Source organism: Filicampus tigris, chromosome 5, assembly GCF_054856515.1.
Source record: "Filicampus tigris isolate MCC_2025a chromosome 5, RoL_Ftig_1.0, whole genome shotgun sequence".
NCBI lineage: Eukaryota > Metazoa > Chordata > Actinopteri > Syngnathiformes > Syngnathidae > Filicampus > Filicampus tigris.
In genome coordinates, this window is record NC_141221.1 from 8,149,851 (window position 1) to 8,171,251 (window position 21,401).

The following is a 21,401-nucleotide window of genomic DNA, read 5'->3' on the forward strand; positions in this document are numbered from 1 at the left end:
GAGTTGTTGCCTTAAAAGCATTCGCAATTTGCATTTGCACGTTTGGCTGTTTCTCCTGTTCAATAAACATCTGCAAGTGCATTGGTGACTGTGGCCACTATAGACCATTCTATCGATCACTGTCGATAATATTTATAAACATACGATGAGGATGTTGACGATAGCAACATATCTCGATATTTAACATGTACCTAAAGAAATTGCATTTTTATCATCTCATGAAAAAAGTACATTGTTTTCATGCCGCAAAATAAGCAAGCTCAATGTGTTCTTTTCTTAGCTAATTAATCATAATTCCCCGTAATAATATTCAACTACTGGGTGGCGATGCACATTTAAGTTAGCATCTGACTGGTCAAATTCAGACAAAAACATAAAATTCCATTAGAAAATGATTGCATGTCTTTGCGATATGCATATTGCACAGGCCAATATCGCGATAGCGATATTTCTTCGACATATTGTGCAGCCCTACAATCCAGTAGGCCAGTAATTCATTCTGTACCAGGCATTTTCAGACCCTCTTTTACCCTAACGTTTGAAAAATTTTGAAAAAAATATAAATAGTTTCCTGGCATTGAATGGCTGCACTGTGAAAAGACATAAATATGTCTTGATTGATTGAACGAGTTGATAAGAGCAAGTCCGAATTTGGGAGGCAGGTGTCAACCTCTTAACAAAACATTTTGAATGTGACATTGATATGGATTTTCACAACATAATGCAACTATGGTAGGTAACAAAGACGAGTTATTTTAGGCATGGTGAGGACAGTGCATGTGGCACAGGAGCATGGCACGGTCGAGTTGTTTGACAGAGTATCCCAGCAGCCTCTGGGTCTGTGAGGATCTGGCGAGGCATGTGCAAACACCACAAATCCTCTTCCGCCAGATACAATCACTTTCATGCTTGTGCGTGTGATGGGGTGGCAGTTGACAGCAAACGCATCCATGCAAGAGACACGTAGCAGAAAAATAGGCTTCTTGTGGCGGGACCAACCGAAACCGAGTTAACTATCTTTCTTTCTAACGGGACGATGCATCACGGTTGAGAAATAGATTATAAAAGTACCGCATATGAAATTGGTCATCTGTAATGACAGGTTGACACATGTTTCTAGGTGGGAGTGTAACCAAGGGACTGGAATGCTGAATCATGGTGGAGGATTTCAGCCCAGATGCTTGTATCGGTGGCGAAACTGGCCATACAGTACTTTTTGCAACATGTAGCGTAAGCGTGTACATTGTCTGTGTTCAAAGTCACAGGCTGCGTCCTCCGAAGGCCACATTTTCAGCCACATCCTTCGGCTGCCTGACGTCACTCACCTGACCGCACGTACTTTCCAAATTTTAGAAAGACAATTTGCAGGTTGGGTCCTTCGAGGCCTTCAAAGGCTCCTCCTCGTAGCCTCCGTTGACCACATAAACCTGACGAATTTGGACAGTCTTGATGTGAATTTGGACACCACGTGCGGTCACACCGCAAGTCACAAGCTTTCAGAGGACCCTGCTGGTGAATTTGGACAGAGCCGTTATCTCTGCAGGCAACAAGGTGCTGCCCTCCATTATTGAAACGTGGTAATGCTCAAGAGTATTTTAGTCCTCAAAAAGGGGATGCTTGAAAAGTTTTCTTAAAGCGGAAATCAACCCAAACATATTTTTATCAAGAATATGTTCTATGCAGGCGGTTGAAAAATGGAATTCTGATTAATATTCTGTTTGAGGAAGCAGCGAAATCGGGGCCGGCCATTTTGTCACTTCTGTCGACTGAAAATGACATCACAACCGCTCAGGGCTCAGGTAACGACCAATCACGGCTCAGCTTCAGAAAACAATTCAGCTGCAAGGTCATGTTTACATACAGAAGATGGAACCGATAACAGTGGAGCAGAAGTATCTTACACGCATACTCAAACAACACCTTTACCTGATCAATATATCCCTTTAATTATTGTGAGCTTTACCAGTGTCACATTCTGTAGAACTCAGGATTTTCAGCCAATGAGGGAAAAAGAAAACCTCCATTTGGGGGCTTCTGGAAAGTAGACTTTAAGTAGAAGGTCCCACAGGAGATTAAAAAAAATAAATAAAGACCCCGGTTAAAAGATCATGCCACTACAGTGCAATTAACATGCACATTTTCGTTCAGCTGTGAAATGGAGGATAATTTGCTCAAGTTGTTCCCGTAAAGTGCACTCGACCCTTTGTTGCTCTACTGCAGCCCGATAGAATGTCCAGATACTGTTATTATCCAAGATATTGTTTAGGAGCACTACTTTACAACCACTTTCCTGTTTACAGTCTCACAACCAATAAGGGAACAGAGCAATCTTGTATGGCTTGATGTGTTTTTTTCTGTCACCCTTTAACTGATACAACAGAGGAAGTAGACAAGTATAAAAGCACATTATGGTTCATTATGAGAAAGGTAACCAGGATGAAATAAATAAACCACAGTATATGGAACCACCTCTTCATTAATTAATTCATGAGTCCCACTGCCTAATCTCGGGGGAAGTAGAGAGATTGAGCAAATTATTTTTACCTTTTTCTTGCTTTAAAACTCTCCAGGCAATCTAACTATTACTAAAACATAATTAAAAAAAAAAATTAAATAAAACGCTGAATTAATTGATTTGGTGGCGATCATGTTAAAACTTAAAAATATATCTAATATAAAATTTAAAAAATAAGAAGAAAATAAGTCAACCTCTACTTTGCTGTTTTTCACCTACCGCGGGGGCGTTGTGGTTCCCATTAACCACGATAAATGAGGGATTACTGTACATTATTGTTCCCTTTACATCAGTCTGGACTTGCCCACAAGGTGTTTTTTTTTGTTTTAATCCCCATCATAAAGCCAACAATATTTTACTTGAATGAGAACGCCATCAACATTTGTTCGTTCACCTTACAAGACTTTACTTGTTTGACTTAGCTGCTATTATGTTATCATGCGAGCATTTTGTATTTCCCCACTTTTTGTTAAATGCAGGATAAACTGGATTAAATAGATGATGAATTACTTCGTTTGACTGAAAAGAAATGAAGAATACAAAAGGTTGTTTTTCTTTTCCAAAGCAAATGTTCAATTACAAAACTGACTCAACTTGTCAGTTATTTCATTCAGAAATTCTTCAATGTTTCATGCCAATGTTTCATTTGGGTTTTGTGTGGGATTTCACAGACTGTCTTTAGGAGGGATTCAAAAAAGTCCATACGTAGAACGAGGGATGGACATTTTGGCTAAATAGAAGACCATGGAGGAATTCGTAAAGCGAAGCAAAAGAGATGACTAGGAGAATGAATATAGTCTTTCCTTACTTGCGTAATTTACCAATGGACGAACTATCAGCTGTCAGAAAACTACATTCGCTTGTTAATTTTCAAACTCAGTTTGTAGCAAAAATGAGTCAAGTCATACCTGACATGTGCGAGATTAGAATTTCAGTGTCGCGGCCAACAACATCTAGCTAGCCATTAAAGACTTTAATCTTGCTCCTCTCACTCATCGAAGTTTCCCACACTGTGTGAAACAAGGGGGGGGGGGGAAATACAACTCGACACCACCTGTATGCTAAATGCCAGTGTAAAGCGAGCGCTTTAACACTTTAATTAGTTATTTATGACTGTAATATTAATTTTATGTACAGAGTAGACAGACTACAGATGCCGTTGTTACTAATTAAAGTTGAGTTGGGATGGAGAAAGCAAGGCATTGAGAGAGCGAGACAGATTTAGATCAGAGGCACAAAGATGCTCAACCTTTGGATATTCTTCTACTCGGTTCTCACAGCAACACCAGCCCCCACACAGCATGCTCAGGGCCACAAATAAACGAGCAACGAAGGCTCAAGCACCTTTCTCACAGGCCTGGCTGCCCATTATGTAACTGTACACTGCATATAGGTTAGTTTAACTGGACCACCTGACATTCTCACACCTTTGACCTCCCGCAGAGCCCGGCAAACACATTTTACGACCAAAAAGGTATTCGTTGTTGCTACAAGTAGATAAAATACTTAAAGCCACAGTGAGGCACTTGCCAGCATAAAATTCTCCCTTAGGCCCCTAAGGATTTCATAACTCATGGCGTTAAGTAACTTTTTTTCCTTTGAGGAGCAGTTTTGCTAATCATTGACTTCATTTGAGCAGCATTTTTTTTTTCGCAGGTTAATCTCAGAGACCTGAAGCCGCACAATGCCGGGTGATGCCTGCAGTGACAACATCTCTTTTGTGATCGGAGCGCCGATTTAAATGATGATCAGATGCACCGTTTTTATGGACGTTCAAAATATTGATCTGATTAGGACTTGCATTTTAATGCGTCACACTTTTGATTGGATCCAGTATAGATCAGCACATGAGCTCACAAGACATGATAGTTTTGCTGTGTATTTGTGCTGGTGTTGTTTTGTCTTTGTTGTGTTTTATACACTCGACAAAAACTGTTTAAAACGTCCCGTGTTGAACTTCATATTTTTGTTATTCTCTTGATTGATTTTTTTTTCCTCCCATTTTGAGAGTGAACTTGGTAGGCAACACTACTTCATGTTTTTTCACTCGAAAATGATCGATTTTCCATTATCTATCTTCACTTGAAATTATCCGACATAGATAACTTAGTCATGACTCTTGGTCTCAACCCGCAGCAAGGCACACAAAGTTTCAATGAGAAATGTTTGCATTGTGTTGTGTGTATGTGGGGGGGGTGCAGGGGGCGGCTGATCACAGCAGCTGAAACAGAATTGCAGAAGATAAGGGGGTTCTGTGGAAGGACGATACTGAGGTCAGTCTCCACACAAGTTCACTGGCAACAAGGTTCCACTAAGCAACATGGAAACATGATGAGCAGGTAAGGCCAAATAAGATGAGCTTTTTGAAAGCACAATGAAAGCCAGTGGGCGGCCTATTACACATTGCTTTAGCAACCGGGTAAACAGAATGGAATGGAAAGTTATGGGACTGTTAAAGTATTTCTATTGGTCCCACGTTATTCTTTTTTAAAACTACTTACAAAGCAAACAGACGCAAAAGGACATTAAAAATAAGAAATCAAAATTTGATCATGGGTCATTTTTATTTCAGATATTTTGTGGTACATATTAAACCTTTATTTTTGAATTAAAAACATACTTTAGGCTAAATTTGCAATTGTTTTGGAGCAAACTATGTTGGGAGACAAAAGTATGTTTAAAGAAAATGTAGTAGTAATCATTTTAAAATAAATGATTGCATATATAATTTGTTCTGTTTTATTAGGGAATTTGAAAGCTCGATGGCCAGATGTGCACATGGCGAGACTAATTCCCAGTTGAATGGAATAATCCAAAGCAACTTAATTAGGGAAGCTCTTTGCTTCGCCCTCCACCTGTCCATCCATCACAACAACTGATGAAACATTTATGAGTCTCTAATGTGGCAGACTGATAGTCCTGGAGAGAAGCTATGCAGCATATACGTGTCGGTACATAAGTCTCAACTGTGGCTTGACATCAAACTGCGACATTTTCATGGAATATAAAATCACACTCACCTGCTATGACGCAAAAATGGCAGAAGGGGAATTTTCATCTATGGATTTTTTTTTTTTTTTGCATCCCTAATTAATGGTCTTTGCTGCATTATCGGTGAGCATGGCATTGATATTCCAACTAGGAATCTATTTTCAAAGCCGCTTGAGATATTTTCCATCTTATTGGTCTGCTCACATGGATGCTAAATTCATCTAATTTTTGTTGGGTTTTCATGGCTTTGTCTGAGACATTTGTGCCTTGGAGCCAAGATACTCATACAGGAATAAGGTCTTTGTGTTCTAACACTTCCACTTACTAACCCTACCCCAGGACGTGGATATAAAACATCTTAAAATAGCATTAAGAACATTTAAAGTTAAGCTTGGCCTTACACAGCAAAAGCATTAGCATATGTTATGATTAGTTGCTGTTTCCAACTGATCAATAAACAACCCCCTTGGGTCACTCCAACCCACATGGAGACTATTTCAATGCAAATCGGACAAATGCTCATTTGTTGCCCAACACTTTACACAAGGCCAGATGAGACGAGGCAAAATGATGATGTGACGGGTTATTCAATCGGATCGCGCAGTCAACCAAAAACTAAGGCGAAGGTGTAATAAATGTTGGTTTTATTTTCAACACAACATTCATTTTCAAAAGCTTAAAGCAGGAGTGCTGTTTATATGATGGTGATGCTGTTTAGCACTTGTTTCAAAAGAACTACACAGGGTAACATGTTTAAGTATTTGCTGATACTTCATACTAGGGCTGTTCGATTTTGTCGAACAAGAAAATCCGGATTATTTTCTCTCAAACCCGATTTTACGATTACTTTGTAAAATAAAAAATAATGAAAAATGAAGTACAGTATTTTGAATGTCTTTTATTTAACCGGTTGTAAATGGGCTGTCACTTATATAGCGCTTTTCTACCTTGGGTACTCAAAGCGCTTTACACTGCACCTCATCTACCTACTGATGACGCAGCATCAGGAGCAACTGAGGGTTCAGTATCTTGCTCGAGGATACTTCGACATGGTCACAATATCGATCCCACAACCTCCGGGTTGGGAAACGACCACGCTCCCATTGAGCTATGCTGCCCAATTGTATTGTACATGCGGGGCATACACTACACTACAGATCTATATTTGCCCGATTTAGTAACTCAACGCTCACTTGCCTGAGCAAAGAGCAGAATCGCCGGTAGCCATGGATGTTGTTGTTGTTGTTTCGGACTGCGCGCTCGTGGGAGGTAGCGGGAATGCAGAGGAAACTACGGTGGTTTAGATACACCAAAAAAAAAAAAAAAAAAAAGAAAAAAATCGAACGTGCCGATTTGAACGTTTTTAAAATCGTTTTATTCAGAAAATTCGGTTACGGTTCAAAATCGCTTAATCGAGCAGCCCTACTTCATACATATCTTTATATATAATGTTGCTGTGACATTTGTGCTCCAATATTCCTTACTTAAATATTCATACTGCAACAACGATGACATCGCGATCTTGGACAACGAGATTTCAAGATCGTCAGACCTGCGGTTTTTCGAACCGAAATGTCATTTAGTGTACCGTTATACCCTTAGTAATTACCACTAGATTTAAAAAAAAATTAAAATAGTGCTTCTCTTGCACTGGCACATTATTTTTACATTTTCGATTGAAACATAATAATATATTATTATTTACTAGTAAATAATTACAATTATTATTTACTAGTAAATAATAATAAACTCTGCCTGTGTGAAAGCCACATGTCTAATTCTCTAATTCTTTTGGAATCATGTTTCTGTCTGCTGCAGGGGCTGAGATATTAATTATTCTGTAAGAGTTGAATTTGTGGGAAAACTTCAGGTTTTCTAGGGTAATTCCAAAGGCGACCTTAGGTTTTGGGGAGCTGTTGAGCTAGGCGCTTTAGGCCTTAATGGGTTAAGTTGCTTAGTTTGCAGATGAGATAAACTCTTGATGCAAGGATGAGTCAAGTATGTCAACATAAGCTCTCTTCTGCTGCCCACTTCGCCCAGAGGCCCTTTTTGTGTGTGTATACCATTTTACACTGGAATCTAATGATAAGCCGAAGTGGAAAATAGTAATAAGAGTAGAACAAAAGGAACTTAGCGCCAACGATGGTACCTAAAGCTAAAGATTGATCGACAGTACATTACACAGAGGTCAGCATTCGGTAACTTAAACTTCTTTTTTCACTCAAATGTCATGAGTTATTAAAAGTTTGACCCACGTTACTGGATGGCTGCAGTTTCCATCATTTCTTATGTAAAAAACAAACAAAATCATATAAACTAGGATTGTGCATTTGTCAAATAAAAGACGATTCAAAGACGGTTTATTTTGAAGTGGAACGATTTGGTTCGAGTCAGTGGAATTACGATTCAGTTTGAAATGGTACGGCTGATTTCGGGATGGTATGATGAAATGAGTGACTTGTTTTTGTTTTACAATATGAATGAACTTGTCTGTAGTGCTACTGTAAATGTGGCATTTCCTTCAAAGATATACATGCAACTCTCCAATAAAAGACGATTCGATATGTAATGCACATCAATATATATATTAAAGTGGAACGATCTGATCGTACGCATTCGCATACTTTGAATCAAAACTTATTTTCTGATTCAAAATGTTTTTTGTGAATAGTAACCATAATAATGATGAATTTGCATTAATTTACATTATTTTTGCGGAGCCCGGAACTAACGGAACGTGTTCCCGCACAGACATTTGTTGCAACAGACGCTTCCAGCAACACTCTTGCAGCACTACTTGGAGGCATTTCTCATTTGATACAGGTGGCACTATAAAATAAAGTGAGAAAAGGTAACCAGTCATAGTTTGTTGTATAATGTTTTATAGCATAACTGAAAATAGATCGTTATCGTGATATAAAATGACCTATATTGTGATAGAAGATTTTTTTTCCATATGGTCCAGCACTAAAGACCTGCAGAAAAGCATGGCAAAAACATGCCAGCAACAAAGGACGGCCGTCACAGATTCAAACTCCAAAGCTTCTAACTGTGAGGCAATAATTAAGTTCATGATCCAAGATTCCACTGTACTTACCTGAGTGGTGCAACACCTAGAACAGACAGTTGACATATTGGTCCTAACTAACCAACTGTGACATAGCTGACTTCATTCAAACCGCTTAAAAAGTATTACTTTTGATCAAAAAGGGACGAAAAGTCTCAAATTAGGCCCAATTATCACTCTGTGTGTGAGCCGCTTGAAAGGAAAATGTGAATAAATGACAAATCTTGTGTTACAGCTTTGAAGTGCCAATTTTGTACGATCCATGTCATAGTTCATCTTAACTAGGACTCACAGAGGAGTGAAGTGTAGGTCACCGCAGATAGCAGAAACTGATTAATGTGTAATGTAAATGTAGTGAATGATCTCACCGCTCCAGAAACTTGATGACCTTTTTTTTTTTTTTTTTTTTTTTTTTTAAAAACAGCCAGTGAATAAATGAGACTGCAGAAAAAAAAGAAAAGGTCCTCATGAATATCCAATATAACACACTAGCATCAACACAGATGGAGCAAATTAGGTTTCTTTTCATTATTGAGCAGGTGCTCTGAAGGGTTAACTTGAATCAGAGCCAAAAGCTTCAATAAGCGCCATGATATTTACAAGGTCATTTTCATCCTCATGCAACTGTCATTTACAATGGATATAAAAACTCTGCACACCGCTGTTCAAATGCTATTTTTGTCATAGAAAAAATGAGACAAAGGCAATCATTTCAACACTTTTTCCACCATGAATGTCACCTTATAACCTGTGCCAACTCAGTGGAAAAAAAAAATCTTTTCGAGAGGGGAAGTAAACCACTGATACAAACAACTCTGGACACTCAAACTGAGGATGATGTAGCTGTTTTTAGAATTACCCAATCACATTCATCCATGTCAAATGGGAGGCAGCACACATGCTACCATTGAAAGTGCTTTTGGGTAAACCCAAATAAAGTTCAAATTTACTAGTAGGATTTTCCTGACAGTTTTGTAATCACATCTCAAGACCTAACCATGCCACAATATCAGCATCTGTAGGCCTTAATTCCAGACGGTATGTTTAGCGCAAACAAAACAGCACTCACCATCAAAAGAACATCATGCCTACATTAAAGCATGGTGGTGGCAGCTTCATGCTTTGGGTGTGTGCTTTTTTCAGCTGGAACTGTGCCTAAGTCAAGGTGGAGGGAATTATAAAACAGTTGGAAATTGCTATCAGTTTCAGCACAAAACTTTCAGTCTTCTGCTTGAAAGACGATGATGAAGAGGAACTTCACCTTTCAGGGTTTACTGGGGAGAAAGCAAGCACTGATAGTTCTTTTCGCAATTGTTCAGTGTTTACCTGTAAGCTTGTCTGGTAGCCCCAAGACCTGCCTTTTTTTCAAACATTAGCCAATCACAATGGTCCTCCCCCCCGAAAAAAATATTCCTGGCTTGTTTTCTTCTTCTTTTGTGTTTATCTAATTTCACCGTCTTTTGAGTTAATATCACTTGGCAACCCAGAACCTTTATGCATTGTCGCCAACAACTCGGCGAAATAAATATTTAATGCTAATAAAAATATGTGAATATTTACTGGTCGTACATGCCCAAGAAGATGAAAAATTTGATCGCATGGGCACAAATTTGAGGGGCAAAACACGACCGTTTTGGGGCAGTCTGGAGCTCAGCACTGAGTAGAAAAAGTTTGGAAATATTTATCTTAACTCATTCTATCCCAATGACATATTTATTATTCATTTCACAGAGGGTATGAAAAACTGGTACTGAATGAGTTAAGTCTCTATTTTTTAAATCGCAAAAACCTGACATTTGAAAAGGGGTGTGTAGACCTTGCATAGCCACGGTGGCTTTTAAAATGTGCTTGCAGGCAGGCAGGCAGGCAGACACACCTGCTTGGCTATTACCAGGACAATCTCATCGCCGGAAGCCAATAAAGCCTCACGTCAAATAAGTTTCCGTGACACAGATGTGTCATAGTAAGTGCATTACAGCTCTAGTTGTTACTAATGAAAATAATACATTTTATGCTTGGCTCTGATGCACACATCAGCGAGGGAGAGGCAGCGAAGTGGGGGTGCAATTACGTCAGCAAACATCACAGGGGAAAACAAAAGAGTGTTCAGTGAATGGTTAGTCGCGCTCTGGATTGGGGTAAAGGAGATGAAATTGTTTGGGGAGGTCAAGGATGACAGATTGGGCCTATCACTGTCACACTGCGTCACCCACGATCACGCCGACCCACGGGCACCAACCTGGAGGGTGTATTTTTAGAGGCTCTGGCAACCCACGTAGTGTTGTTATTTCTATACATCCTAGCCTAGTAGTTGTGATATGAAAGAAATGTTGTTCTTTGAGGTTGTTCACTCACCTGCCCGAAGAAAGAGAAGACGTAGCCCACTTCCCTGCTCGGCTACGTCCGCTGGCTCGCTGTTGAAGCGGCGCGGAAAAAGCGGGTTGAGTGGAGGGAGATAGTCAGCGCAGGACGACAGGCTTTAGCTTCAAGCCGGAGGGAAGCTCATACGACTCGAGACAGACAAACGGAGCGGAGAGAGTGGTTTTGAACCCGGTCGAGATGGAAGGAAACCCCTCTCTCCACAACAGACAGTTTGGAGAACCGCTGCCCGCGGAGGGATTTATGTCTTTCATAAAACCACGGGGTTGATGTCAGGCTTCGCGCATGCGCATAACGGCCGTGACGTAAAGCACCTGCCTCTTGCAGTGTCTGGGCCAATCAGAGTCGGCATATTGATGACGCAAACACCTCCGTGTACACTACACGCGACAGTTGTAATGTGCAATACATTACTGTACACATTCGACTTTCTTAAAAGAAACCTAATTTACCTTTGAGTATCATCACGTTTATTTTTTAATTTTTGTTTTTAATTCATTACAAAAGTTTTCTTCTCATTTTGGTGAGAGAATCATACTGCCTTCTAGCGTTGACAATTTGCACCACTTTCATTGCATAATGACTACCGCAGTGTTTCCTAACCGTTACTGTACCAAGGCACCCATTTACTTAATCATTGCTATCGCACGGCACACCGCCAAACAAAAATGTCACACAAAGTTTAAATACTGCAATAATTATGACATCGATTCAATTTATCGACAAATTGACTCTCTCAGTGCAAATTTTGGGCCTGTTTAATTGGACACAATGCTGATATACATCCAGGAAAGCCATAAATCATTGTACAGCGTCGCTATCCAGCCTGATTTAAATGCCTCCCTCCTGAAACACACCTGATTCAAATGATCAGCTCATCAGTAAGCTTTTTAGAAGCCTAATAATGATCCTGATCATTTGAATTAGGTGTGTTGAAGGTGGGAGACATCTAAAACAGGCTGGATAGTGGCTCTCGAGGGGCTCGGATGCACAGCTTTTTATGAGCGTGTTTCTACTGCCATCTAGTGGAAGAAGAGCATTTAATTGTTCTGCCTGTCACTATACGTCTCTGGCACAGATAGAGCGAATAATTTTCAGACAAATTAAGTGAAATTGGATACATTTCTGTAGTACCCGTGATGATCTCTCACGACATATGTACTTTATGTAATGCATTCATACAGTACTGTAGTCATGTAATCTACAATGTAGGTTATTTGATTTTAGCATACAGCTTGTATGGTGTAGATTCTACAATATGCTACAAGTACCCCATTATGCTAAATAAGGACAAAACCGAGGTTTCAGTTATCGGCCCTGAAGGTCAGAGAGAGAAACCTTTACCAAAACTACTAGATTTTAAACACTCACAATGTGTAAAGAACCTGGGCTTCATTTTTGACTCTGAGCTCAGTTTTATTCCTCATATTAAAAATGTGACCAAGATCGTTTTTTATCATTTTAAGAATTTTGCCAGAGTCTCTCTCCCGTTTCTCTCTCAGGCTAACACGGAGGTGCTGATGCATGCTTTTATTTCATGTCGTTTAGATTATTGCAACGCCCTGCTTTCTGGCCTCCCCAAAAAGAGTATTTCCTCGTTACAACTACTGCAGAACTCAGCCGCTCGGGTGCTGACGAGAACCAGAGGGCGGGAGCACATTACACCAGTTTTAAAATCGCTGCATTGGCTCCCTGTGTGTTTCAGGATGGATTTTAAGGTACTTTTATAAGTTATTAAATGTCTTAATGGTCTTGGGCCATCTTATTTATCTGATTTGCTTTTATCATGCCAACTCTCGCGGGCCTTTTAATTATTCCTAGGGTGAGGACAAAAACGCATGGCGAGGCTGCATTCAGCCATTTTAGTCCTAAACTTTGGAATAGCCTTCCAGAGGACATCAGGTCCGCAGAGACTGTTGATATTATTAAGAGGAAGCTCAAGACATACCTTTTTACTTTGGCTTTTAAATAATTGCTCTTAGTCTCTTACTATTTTTAGCCAATCTTATTGTTTTCAATATTAGCTCCAGTGTTTCCTCAAGGGTGGCCTCCGCGTCATTGCTCTCTGCGTGCAGGAGCACCCCTTGGGTTCTCTTTCCTCATATGGTTTCTCTGTGCCCTGCCATGTCTTTTTTCAGGCTTAATGTGTGTGTGTGTGTGTGTGTTTGTGTGTGTGACTGCAAGTGTGCTTGTGGATATCTGTCTGTGTGTATATTGTGAGGGGGAAGGGAAGGCGGGAGCGGGTTTGGCTTTTTATGTTGCATTTTGATGTTTTTAGTGTACAGCTCTTTGAGTTGCATTTTATGTGTGAAAGTGCTATATAAATGAAATTTGATTTGATTTGAAAGCTCACTATGTGTAAATGATGGCCAAGCGCAGGAGGGAAAATGTCCTGAAAAAAGGACAGTGAGAGGTGAGGTCACAGCAGTCGATTGCATCTTTATTAACCCACGTCACAAAGGTCCGACTGTACTGGACATTACGCTGTGGCACTTGTAGTCAGCATGCGAGGAGGTACTGAAGAACCAACATAAAGCCTTCATTCAGCATATAAACCCCACACTTAGACCTCATTCTTCACAGTACTGCACAGATAGACTCTGCCCGATTTACAAATTTAAACATAATCTTCATTCAATACAAAAGAACACAACAACAATCTGCTTTAATTTGTGAGGTGCTGTCACTAAACATCATTGTCGTCTATATCGCCTTGTGCAGATCATATTTGGTTTCCAAAAGCGACACGGCTTTACATACACTATATACAGATAATTCCACTCAGCTGTGCAGATATATACACTGCTTTGTTTTTCCCCAGGCGCACAAACATGAAATCATAGTGCAAGCTAATTCCACATCACGAACATGCTTTGTTTCCCCTTTTTAGTTTCCATTTCTACAGCCCAGTTTATGAGGTCAGCAGGGCTGACTGTGCAGTGCATTTGCCCACAAAACATACAAAAAGAGTGTGCTCTCTCGACAGGAAGCTCATCTTGTGTCCACTGTGGTCCGTTTAAGTAGCTAAAAGAAGTGCGGTGGGAAATAGAAAAATCCTCCTGTGTCTTTACACTACTTACATGAAGTATGTCGTCTATTTGGTGTTTCAAGAATGGGTGATGGCTGTGCTGTGTTTGTGAGTGTGTTCTGTATGAAAACAATTATCTCAGAGTGACCTGATGCATTAGATTACGTTCTCAAACAGCTGCATGGAGTTCATGATGTTCTCATCCTGGACATAGAAAAGATGGAAAAGAGTATATAAGACGGATGAGATTTAACACGTTCAAACAACAACATGAAAAAATATTATGATGCATGAATCCGTCATTTTCTATAGCGCTTATCCTCATTTGGGTCCCAGGTGATCTGGAGCCTACCCTAGCTGACTTTGCAGCAGGAGATGAGGTATGACCTAGACTTGCTGTCAGCCAATCACAGGTCACCTATATAGATAAACAACCATTCACACTCACGTTCACAACTATAGACAATTTAGACTCTTCAATAAACTTTACATACATAATTTTGCCATGTGAGACTAAACCGGAACAAGGAGAACTCCAAACTATGCTGGAGAAGAGATTCGAACCCTGTACCTCAGAACTGTGAGGCAGACACGCTAACCACTCATTCACCTTGCTCATTATACAGACAGTATAAACCGATAAAATAATGATTATATTATTGTATTAACATTCTTAAGGCAGGGTTTGCTAAGGCAGGGTTTGCCAAACCAAACATCTGGCAAAGACTAAAAATCATTTGCGGCCCGCATGGTGATATTTTGCGGCCCTCAACTTGACAACAAAGTTAAAGTTAGTGCGGCCCCCACATTTTTTGCCATGTCATTGCCCTAGGCGTTATTTTTATTTTTTTTATTAAATCGTTTATGAGCTACAATAGCCCAGGCTCATGGCAGCTTTCGCCGAAACGTAATACGAATGTGAACCAAGTGGAAGGAAAAGATATCCTGTCACCCAGTCCCAGTCAATCTTTTTCAAAACATGCGGTGGCCAATGATGAGAAAGATTGGTGACGGAACAGCTAATTAGAACATAAACAGTTGATGTAATGTTTTTTTTTTTTTTTATTTATAACACAAGGGCACCCCTACATGACGTCATTACTCAACTACACATGCTGAAGAGTATGCAAAGTACCGGGGGTATAAGAGAGAGGACTGGGTCACCAATCTTGTTCAAGTTCTGAAGAACCGTTAATATTCTGAACTGTTAGAAGATTGAGAAGACTGGAATAGTTGTACTTTTTTTAAGACTTGAGCCCCTTTTTTTGAGAACTTAACCTGGCCCAGACACACCAAAAGGCTATCTGCAGTGGCCCCTACATAAAAGTTGAGTTTGAGACCCTTGCGCTTAATTGTCCAGATGTGCGAATGTGAGTGTGACTGGTTCTTTGTATATATGTGCCCTGATATTGACTGACGAACAGTTCAGGGTGTAACCCACCTCTCGCCCAAGGTCAGCTGGGATAGGTTCCAGCTCTCCTGTGATCCTAATAAGGATAAGCACAATAGAAAATGGATGGATGGATGGAATCCATTTCCCCTCAAGATCCAAATTATAAATATGATTCCCCCTCAGAGTTAGTTAAATACCAGAAAATGAAAACATATGCTGTACTCTGCATAAACTACAAAGAAAGTGCAACATACCTTAATTTATTGCAATAAACATGAAGCAAGACTTTGCGTCAGTGACTCATTTTGGGTCCTAAGCCCAAGTTTGTAAGCCGTGTTTGGGGTAACATTTACCTTCTGGCAGGTCTCGATGAATTCTTCAATGGTCACGACACCATCTCTGTTTCTGTCCATTTTCTGTGGCACAGAATTAAGAAAGAAAGAGTCATAAAAGCAGTGACTTGAGGGTGTATGTCACTTTTTTATTGAGAACCTGGAAGAACTTGTCCACGTGCTCAGACGGCGCCTCGTCTCGCACACATGGGTAAGTGTATCTGCCCATCATGTCGTAGATGGACTTCATTATTGCCAGCATCTCCTGCGCAAGACACAAACATTCAATATAATAAAATATTAATGATAATAAATACAACTCATTGCACAGGCGACTGAATGGTTGACTAAAACCATATTAAAATAAAGTTTTTCCATATGTTCTTTACATGTTCTATAACTCAACTATATGGTCTTTAACATATTCAACACAATAAATGGGTTCACAGTATTGCAATATTTTGCATATTTTCAGGATGATGTCATTCTTATAATGTGCAGACACATCCTAATAAAGTACCCAAGTTGTTTATAATATGCAGGGCTGGGTATTCCGTTTATGTGACGGACCAGTCCGCCTATCCGTCACTGACGGACGCCCGATTTGCTGAGTCGGTTGACGAATGACGGGAAAATTAAAAAATAGACGGATTAAGCATCACTGATAGTGTAGTGGTACACACGCCTGAGTTGTGTGCGGGCAGCGTGGGATCAATTCCCGCTCAGTGACAGTGTCTATGTGTGCCCTGCGACTGGCTGGCGACCAGTTCGGGGTGTAGTCTGCCTTCGCCCATTGACGGCTGGGATAGGCTCCAGCAACTCCCCGCGACCCTGTATAGGATAAGCGGTTTGGAAGATGACATGACATGACATGACGGATTAAGCATAGACGGAAACCCCTTTATTTACTCCGCCATTTAATAAAAGTGTAAAAGGGCCTATGTACGGGTACTATTTTTTTCCCCCCTGGAAAAAAAGGCGAATGACAGATGACGGAAGAGTACCCACGCTGCAGACTGATGATGAACAACATACACTTAGTTTTTAGTAAAATGCCCAGCTCTGATATGGTACATGAGAGTTGAACATAGTAAGAAACACACACTATGCCCCCTTGTGGTACCTCTTTGGTGATGTAGCCATCTTTGTTGATGTCGTACAGGTTGAAGGCCCAATTGAGCTTCTCTGTGACGGATCCTCTGAGCAGCACCGACAGACCGATGACAAAGTCCTCAAAGCGGATCGAACCGTTTCTGTCGATATCAAAGGCGTTGAACAGGAAGTGAGCGTACGTGGTCGCGTCTGCAAGGATGAAAGGGGCTTTAAGGGTTTCATGTACGTTACCATAGATACAACCTGGTGTGGGGAAAGCAGAGCTAACCTCCTTGAGGAAAGAACTGAGAATAGATGGACTTGAATGTCTCCTCATCAACCAGCCCGCTGGGACACTCCTGCCCGAGGGAATATGAAAAAGAGAAAAAAGGAAAAACCGAATCAATCAGAGCCTAACCCTAACCACTACATATAAAAATAAAACATGTCATACAACAGCAAGATTTTTTTTTGTCTAATTTTAAAGCTTGATCATTTTTCAGCTCAATATTTAGAAATGCTGTCCCTGATTTGGGACGAGTAAAATAGCTTAGCGCATTTGACAAACTGTCATCCAACGTCTTCCACAGAAACAACAAGTGATGAGCATACATTCTTGAAGCCTCTGTAGAGTGACTGAAGCTCCTTCCTGGTGAACTTGGTCTGCGCCTGAAGTTGGTCCAGACCCTCCGGCTGGTGACGCACCGTCGACAGCTCCAGATCACTGTCACTGCTGTCTGTGGGACAGAGAGAGAGACAGGAGGGGAGATAGAGAGTGATGCAGTGGGGGCGGGGGTAGATGAAGAGAAAAGCAGGGGGAGGGTAGGAGGACGGGGGGGGGGGGGGGAGATGTTGAGTACATGGATCCAGGCACACATTCAGGGAGGGCTGCGATCACACGTTTAGGAAGAGAACGTCTTTATAAGCAAAAAGGCAGGGAAAATAATGGGTTGTACTTTCTTAATGGCGGAAATGTCACCAAACATTTTCTGTTTGATTAGTTTTTAAACACAATCAGTTTAATCTGTTGGTTGCCAGTTCACACACACTAAGAGAAAGCACTGCATGGTTGGGATAACTAAAAAACAAATCATATAAAAAAAGGGCAAGGAATTTTCCAGACCACTGTTTCCATACTCACCATCTTTAGACAGAGAGAAGAGAGGAAGAGGCCAAGAGACACCAAAATGGAGGGAAAGAGAGCACATGGAGGACAGTGGGAGAGCGAGGAAGAAACAAAACAAAGAAATCAGGTCAGGTTGGACAGTCAAGATTTTTGTATGACGAGAGCAGAGGACCGCTTGGACCCATCCGTCCATTCCCTCCATTGCTCATCCTGTTAAGGCTCACAGATTAGCTGTTAGCGATCCCAGACGACTTTGAGCAAAAGGCGGACTACACCGTGGACTGGCCTACATATGGAGGCACGCAACCATTTACATTCGCATTTGCACCTTAACTGAGTGGAAACGGAACACATGCTGCCTGAATGGAAGCGAGGTAAATGAACCAATGCAGAATAAATAAGAATAAAATAAAGACATTTAACCCCTCACCTCTTTTTATATAACAAATAGAATATTCAATCCAAACTCACTCCATTCACATACAGCCGTCACCAACCACATTATGTTAAGTACACCCAAGAGTGATTTCTGTATGTATAAATGCCATTCCTAATCTCTTTTAACTTTTCTATTTGTTTCTATTTTCTTTATGACCTGCCACAGGGAATTCAGATTGAAATCCTTAATCTGGCGGAGAGCATCTGTACGCTATTGCTTTCTGCTCATTGTCCCTGACAAGTAAATGAATAAACTAAAATAGAAATAGCTCTGAGAGTGATGCAGCGATGCTGCATACACAACAATAAACAAACAATGTTGAATGAACATATAGATATATTTATCCCTTTAGAGTGTGCAACCTATTGTTGTGTCCTTTAAGCACAGATAGTCATGTTATAATTGACACTTTATGATTTAAATAAATGCAGCCAATTCAAATTTTCCATGAAAATCATATTTGTTGTATTATTACTGATTTAAATGTTACAGTATTCGTTTTTGGTCTCCAGCCGCTGTCAGGCGGAATTCCCAAATTTCCAATATCACTACTTTTCAGGAAACCCCCCCCCACCATATCTTGCATAAGCTACTGAACACTGCATTTTATAATGCTATCATATCCCATCGCGCACTGACATAAACACACATCCCAAAATCGTGTTCAATCTCTTATTTAATTTGCTTTAAAATACTGTAATTTCATTTGTCACTCTTATTGATTAAAATGCTACAACATGTCACTTCCGCCAATCGTCTGCGCTCAGGCCGAACAGACAAAAAGCCTTTAATACTTCCCAGCAAAAAGCGACTGTGGTTACAGCTTCCCAAACTTCAACGGTCTAAGAGCCAAAAGTGATGCAATGAAATGAATCTGCACGCAAATCTTCATGGCTGACCCTGAAGTTATCCATTTTTAACAAAAAAGGCTTACTCAAATCAATCAAACTATTTTCGCCCATTATTGTCTAAGAAACAATCTTGAGATGACATAATGCCACAAGACTTCCACAAAGTGAGGAAGAGATAGAGTTTCATGATAATTCTCTGATATTTCAAGCTACGGTATTTCCAACACTTTAATTGGTTGATACTGCATAAAAATAACAAACGGGGAAGAGACCAATACTATGAATACGTGAAAATATGAAATTTAATTGACCATATTTGGAAATATAGGTTACTGTAGCTTTTCTGATTGACAGCGAAGATGTGGACTTTCAAGTGAGCAAAGCACTGAGGCCAACATCCAAGTGCACTGAAAGAAAAGAAGAAAACAATTCAACCCGAGTTGTGCGGAAGTGTTGAAGTTCCTCACCGGTCTCGGTGATGTCGATAAGGCCCAGCAAGTGCATCAATTTGAGAAACATAATGACCAGACACACGATGCCCACCGTCTGCAGGCCCTCCGTCTCCCACCGGACGCTCATCCTGCCCTCGTCTTCTAACTTTCCTTCCACAGTCGCGGGTCTCTGCTGCTATATGCTCATCGTCGTTGCGCTCGGATCCATGTCCGCGTCCTGTCACTGCGCTCGTCACTCTCCGTCTGTCACACTTCTTCCCGGCGGTGTCTCTTTTTAGCTCACTGCCTCTGCCATGTTAATTGACTGGCCTTTTTACTTTATGCACCCTCCCTTCTCCACTGGGTTGCATTTTGTTGCACTCCAGTCAAAAGAAACAGAAAGGTGTGGTGGTCTGAACAACTTTTTAATTGCAAAATTGTCAGCCATCTGCAGTTTCTGCCCTCAAATTAAGTGTGAAATGAAACAACAAAGTCAATATTTTGCTATCAGCCTATTTCTGAAGATGTCTCTCTGAGTGAGCCGTTCTGAATTTCTGCTCCACTCTTACATAGCAGTTAGTGCATGTGCGTGACTTAGAACTAGGCTAGGTGAAGATCCAGAGCCATTTTCAAGTGACTGCTGGACGGCACTGTCTGAAACACCGTTATACAGAAACACCAAGCCAAGCCAAAGGATAAGCAGAGCTGCATTGAGATTTGTTGGATGCACAGATTAGCATTATGGTATTAGGTGGCTCATCTGTAACATCTGGCAAAGTGCCCATGTGCCACATGCACACAACAAATCACTACATCCGTGAGTTCCTTGCTTTTTTTGTGACCTCAATTGCATTGTCCCAAAGTCACTCTGCGACCCACTTTCCCAATTGTTCCACTGGCTCCTCTGGGATCACAAGGCTATGGCAGCAAGTACTCAGTGGAGTCCTGACACATTCATGGTGTAATGAAAAGGGAACAGGGAACGTTCACTCCCTCGGGTTCTGTTACACTTGTTCAACGCATCTCGTGGGCAGAGAACACGGTTCTTGGTCTCCCTCTAGTGGACAACTCTTAAAAGAACTGATGCAAAACTACATCTAGCTAGCCAGCCTTTTTTTTTAACGCAGAAGAAACTTCATTCCATTTCCATCATGAGAGGAACCAATTTAGTACAAAAGCTAAAAATATACAAAGGCCAATTGTAGTGTCTGATCACATGTAATTTTGAATTTACGAGGCCTAAAATAGGACAAATTAGCCTTGTTTTTGTAGATTGTACTATATGCGAGCCTTTCTCCCCATATATTACACATACACTCGCATCTAACATTGTAATGTTTTTTTAAAAAGGCGTTACAAATGTAACAGAATGGTGTTGAAGAAAGAAAATGCTCCAGGAGATATTTAGATATTTCAATGAAAACACAATTTGCCCACAAAACGCTGAGCTATGAAAATGTTGCAAAAAATATGTGTAGCCTTAAATTTGTAGTTGACCAAAAAAAAAGTTATCTTGAGCACTTGAACACAAAAACTGCTATATTTATTTACGGAATTGCATATGCAACAAACCGTTGCGTTTTGGAACTCAAACGCCATACTTTGTCTTACAAGTTGTAGATATTGTCAGAAAAATGGCATTTCCCACAAGAATCTTTTTTTTTTTTTTTTAATTAGCACTATATTTGTTCAGAAAAAGGCTACATTGGGCTATGAAAATGATTGTTCCCAATATTGTCATGACAATTAATTAATTG

General features: G+C 40.5%; 2 protein-coding genes across 12 annotated transcripts in view; both read right to left on the bottom strand.

The window, feature by feature from the left end:
- The window catches only part of slc23a2 (solute carrier family 23 member 2), a 37,829-nt gene extending 26,568 nt beyond the window's left edge, over positions 1–11,261 (bottom strand). For 6 of the 8 annotated variants that reach the window (XR_015086779.1, XR_015086778.1, XM_086030413.1 and 3 more), the window contains exon 1: positions 10,929–11,261. The gene's annotated coding sequence lies outside the window, so the exon portion shown is untranslated. The remainder of the gene's footprint in view (positions 1–10,928) is intronic. The other 2 variants (XM_086030415.1, XM_086030414.1) reach the window with 1 other exon arrangement.
- A 2,110-nt stretch (positions 11,262–13,371) lies between these two features.
- kcnip3a (Kv channel interacting protein 3a, calsenilin) overlaps positions 13,372–21,401 on the bottom strand; it is a 35,700-nt gene continuing 27,670 nt past the window's right edge. Inside the window, exons 3-9 of one of the 4 annotated variants that reach the window (XM_086032144.1) lie at positions 17,410–17,534; positions 17,087–17,156; positions 16,829–17,025; positions 15,866–15,970; positions 15,727–15,789; positions 15,422–15,467; positions 13,372–14,184 (exon numbers count right to left, since the gene is read on the bottom strand). In XM_086032144.1, the coding sequence (XP_085888270.1) occupies positions 15,435–15,467; positions 15,727–15,789; positions 15,866–15,970; positions 16,829–17,025; positions 17,087–17,156; positions 17,410–17,534 (593 nt within the window). In that variant the 3' untranslated portion in view covers positions 13,372–14,184; positions 15,422–15,434. Of the gene's footprint in view, positions 14,185–15,421; positions 15,468–15,726; positions 15,790–15,865; positions 15,971–16,828; positions 17,026–17,086; positions 17,157–17,409; positions 17,535–19,680; positions 19,991–21,401 lie in introns of those variants that run through there. The other 3 variants (XM_086032146.1, XM_086032142.1, XM_086032145.1) reach the window with 3 other exon arrangements.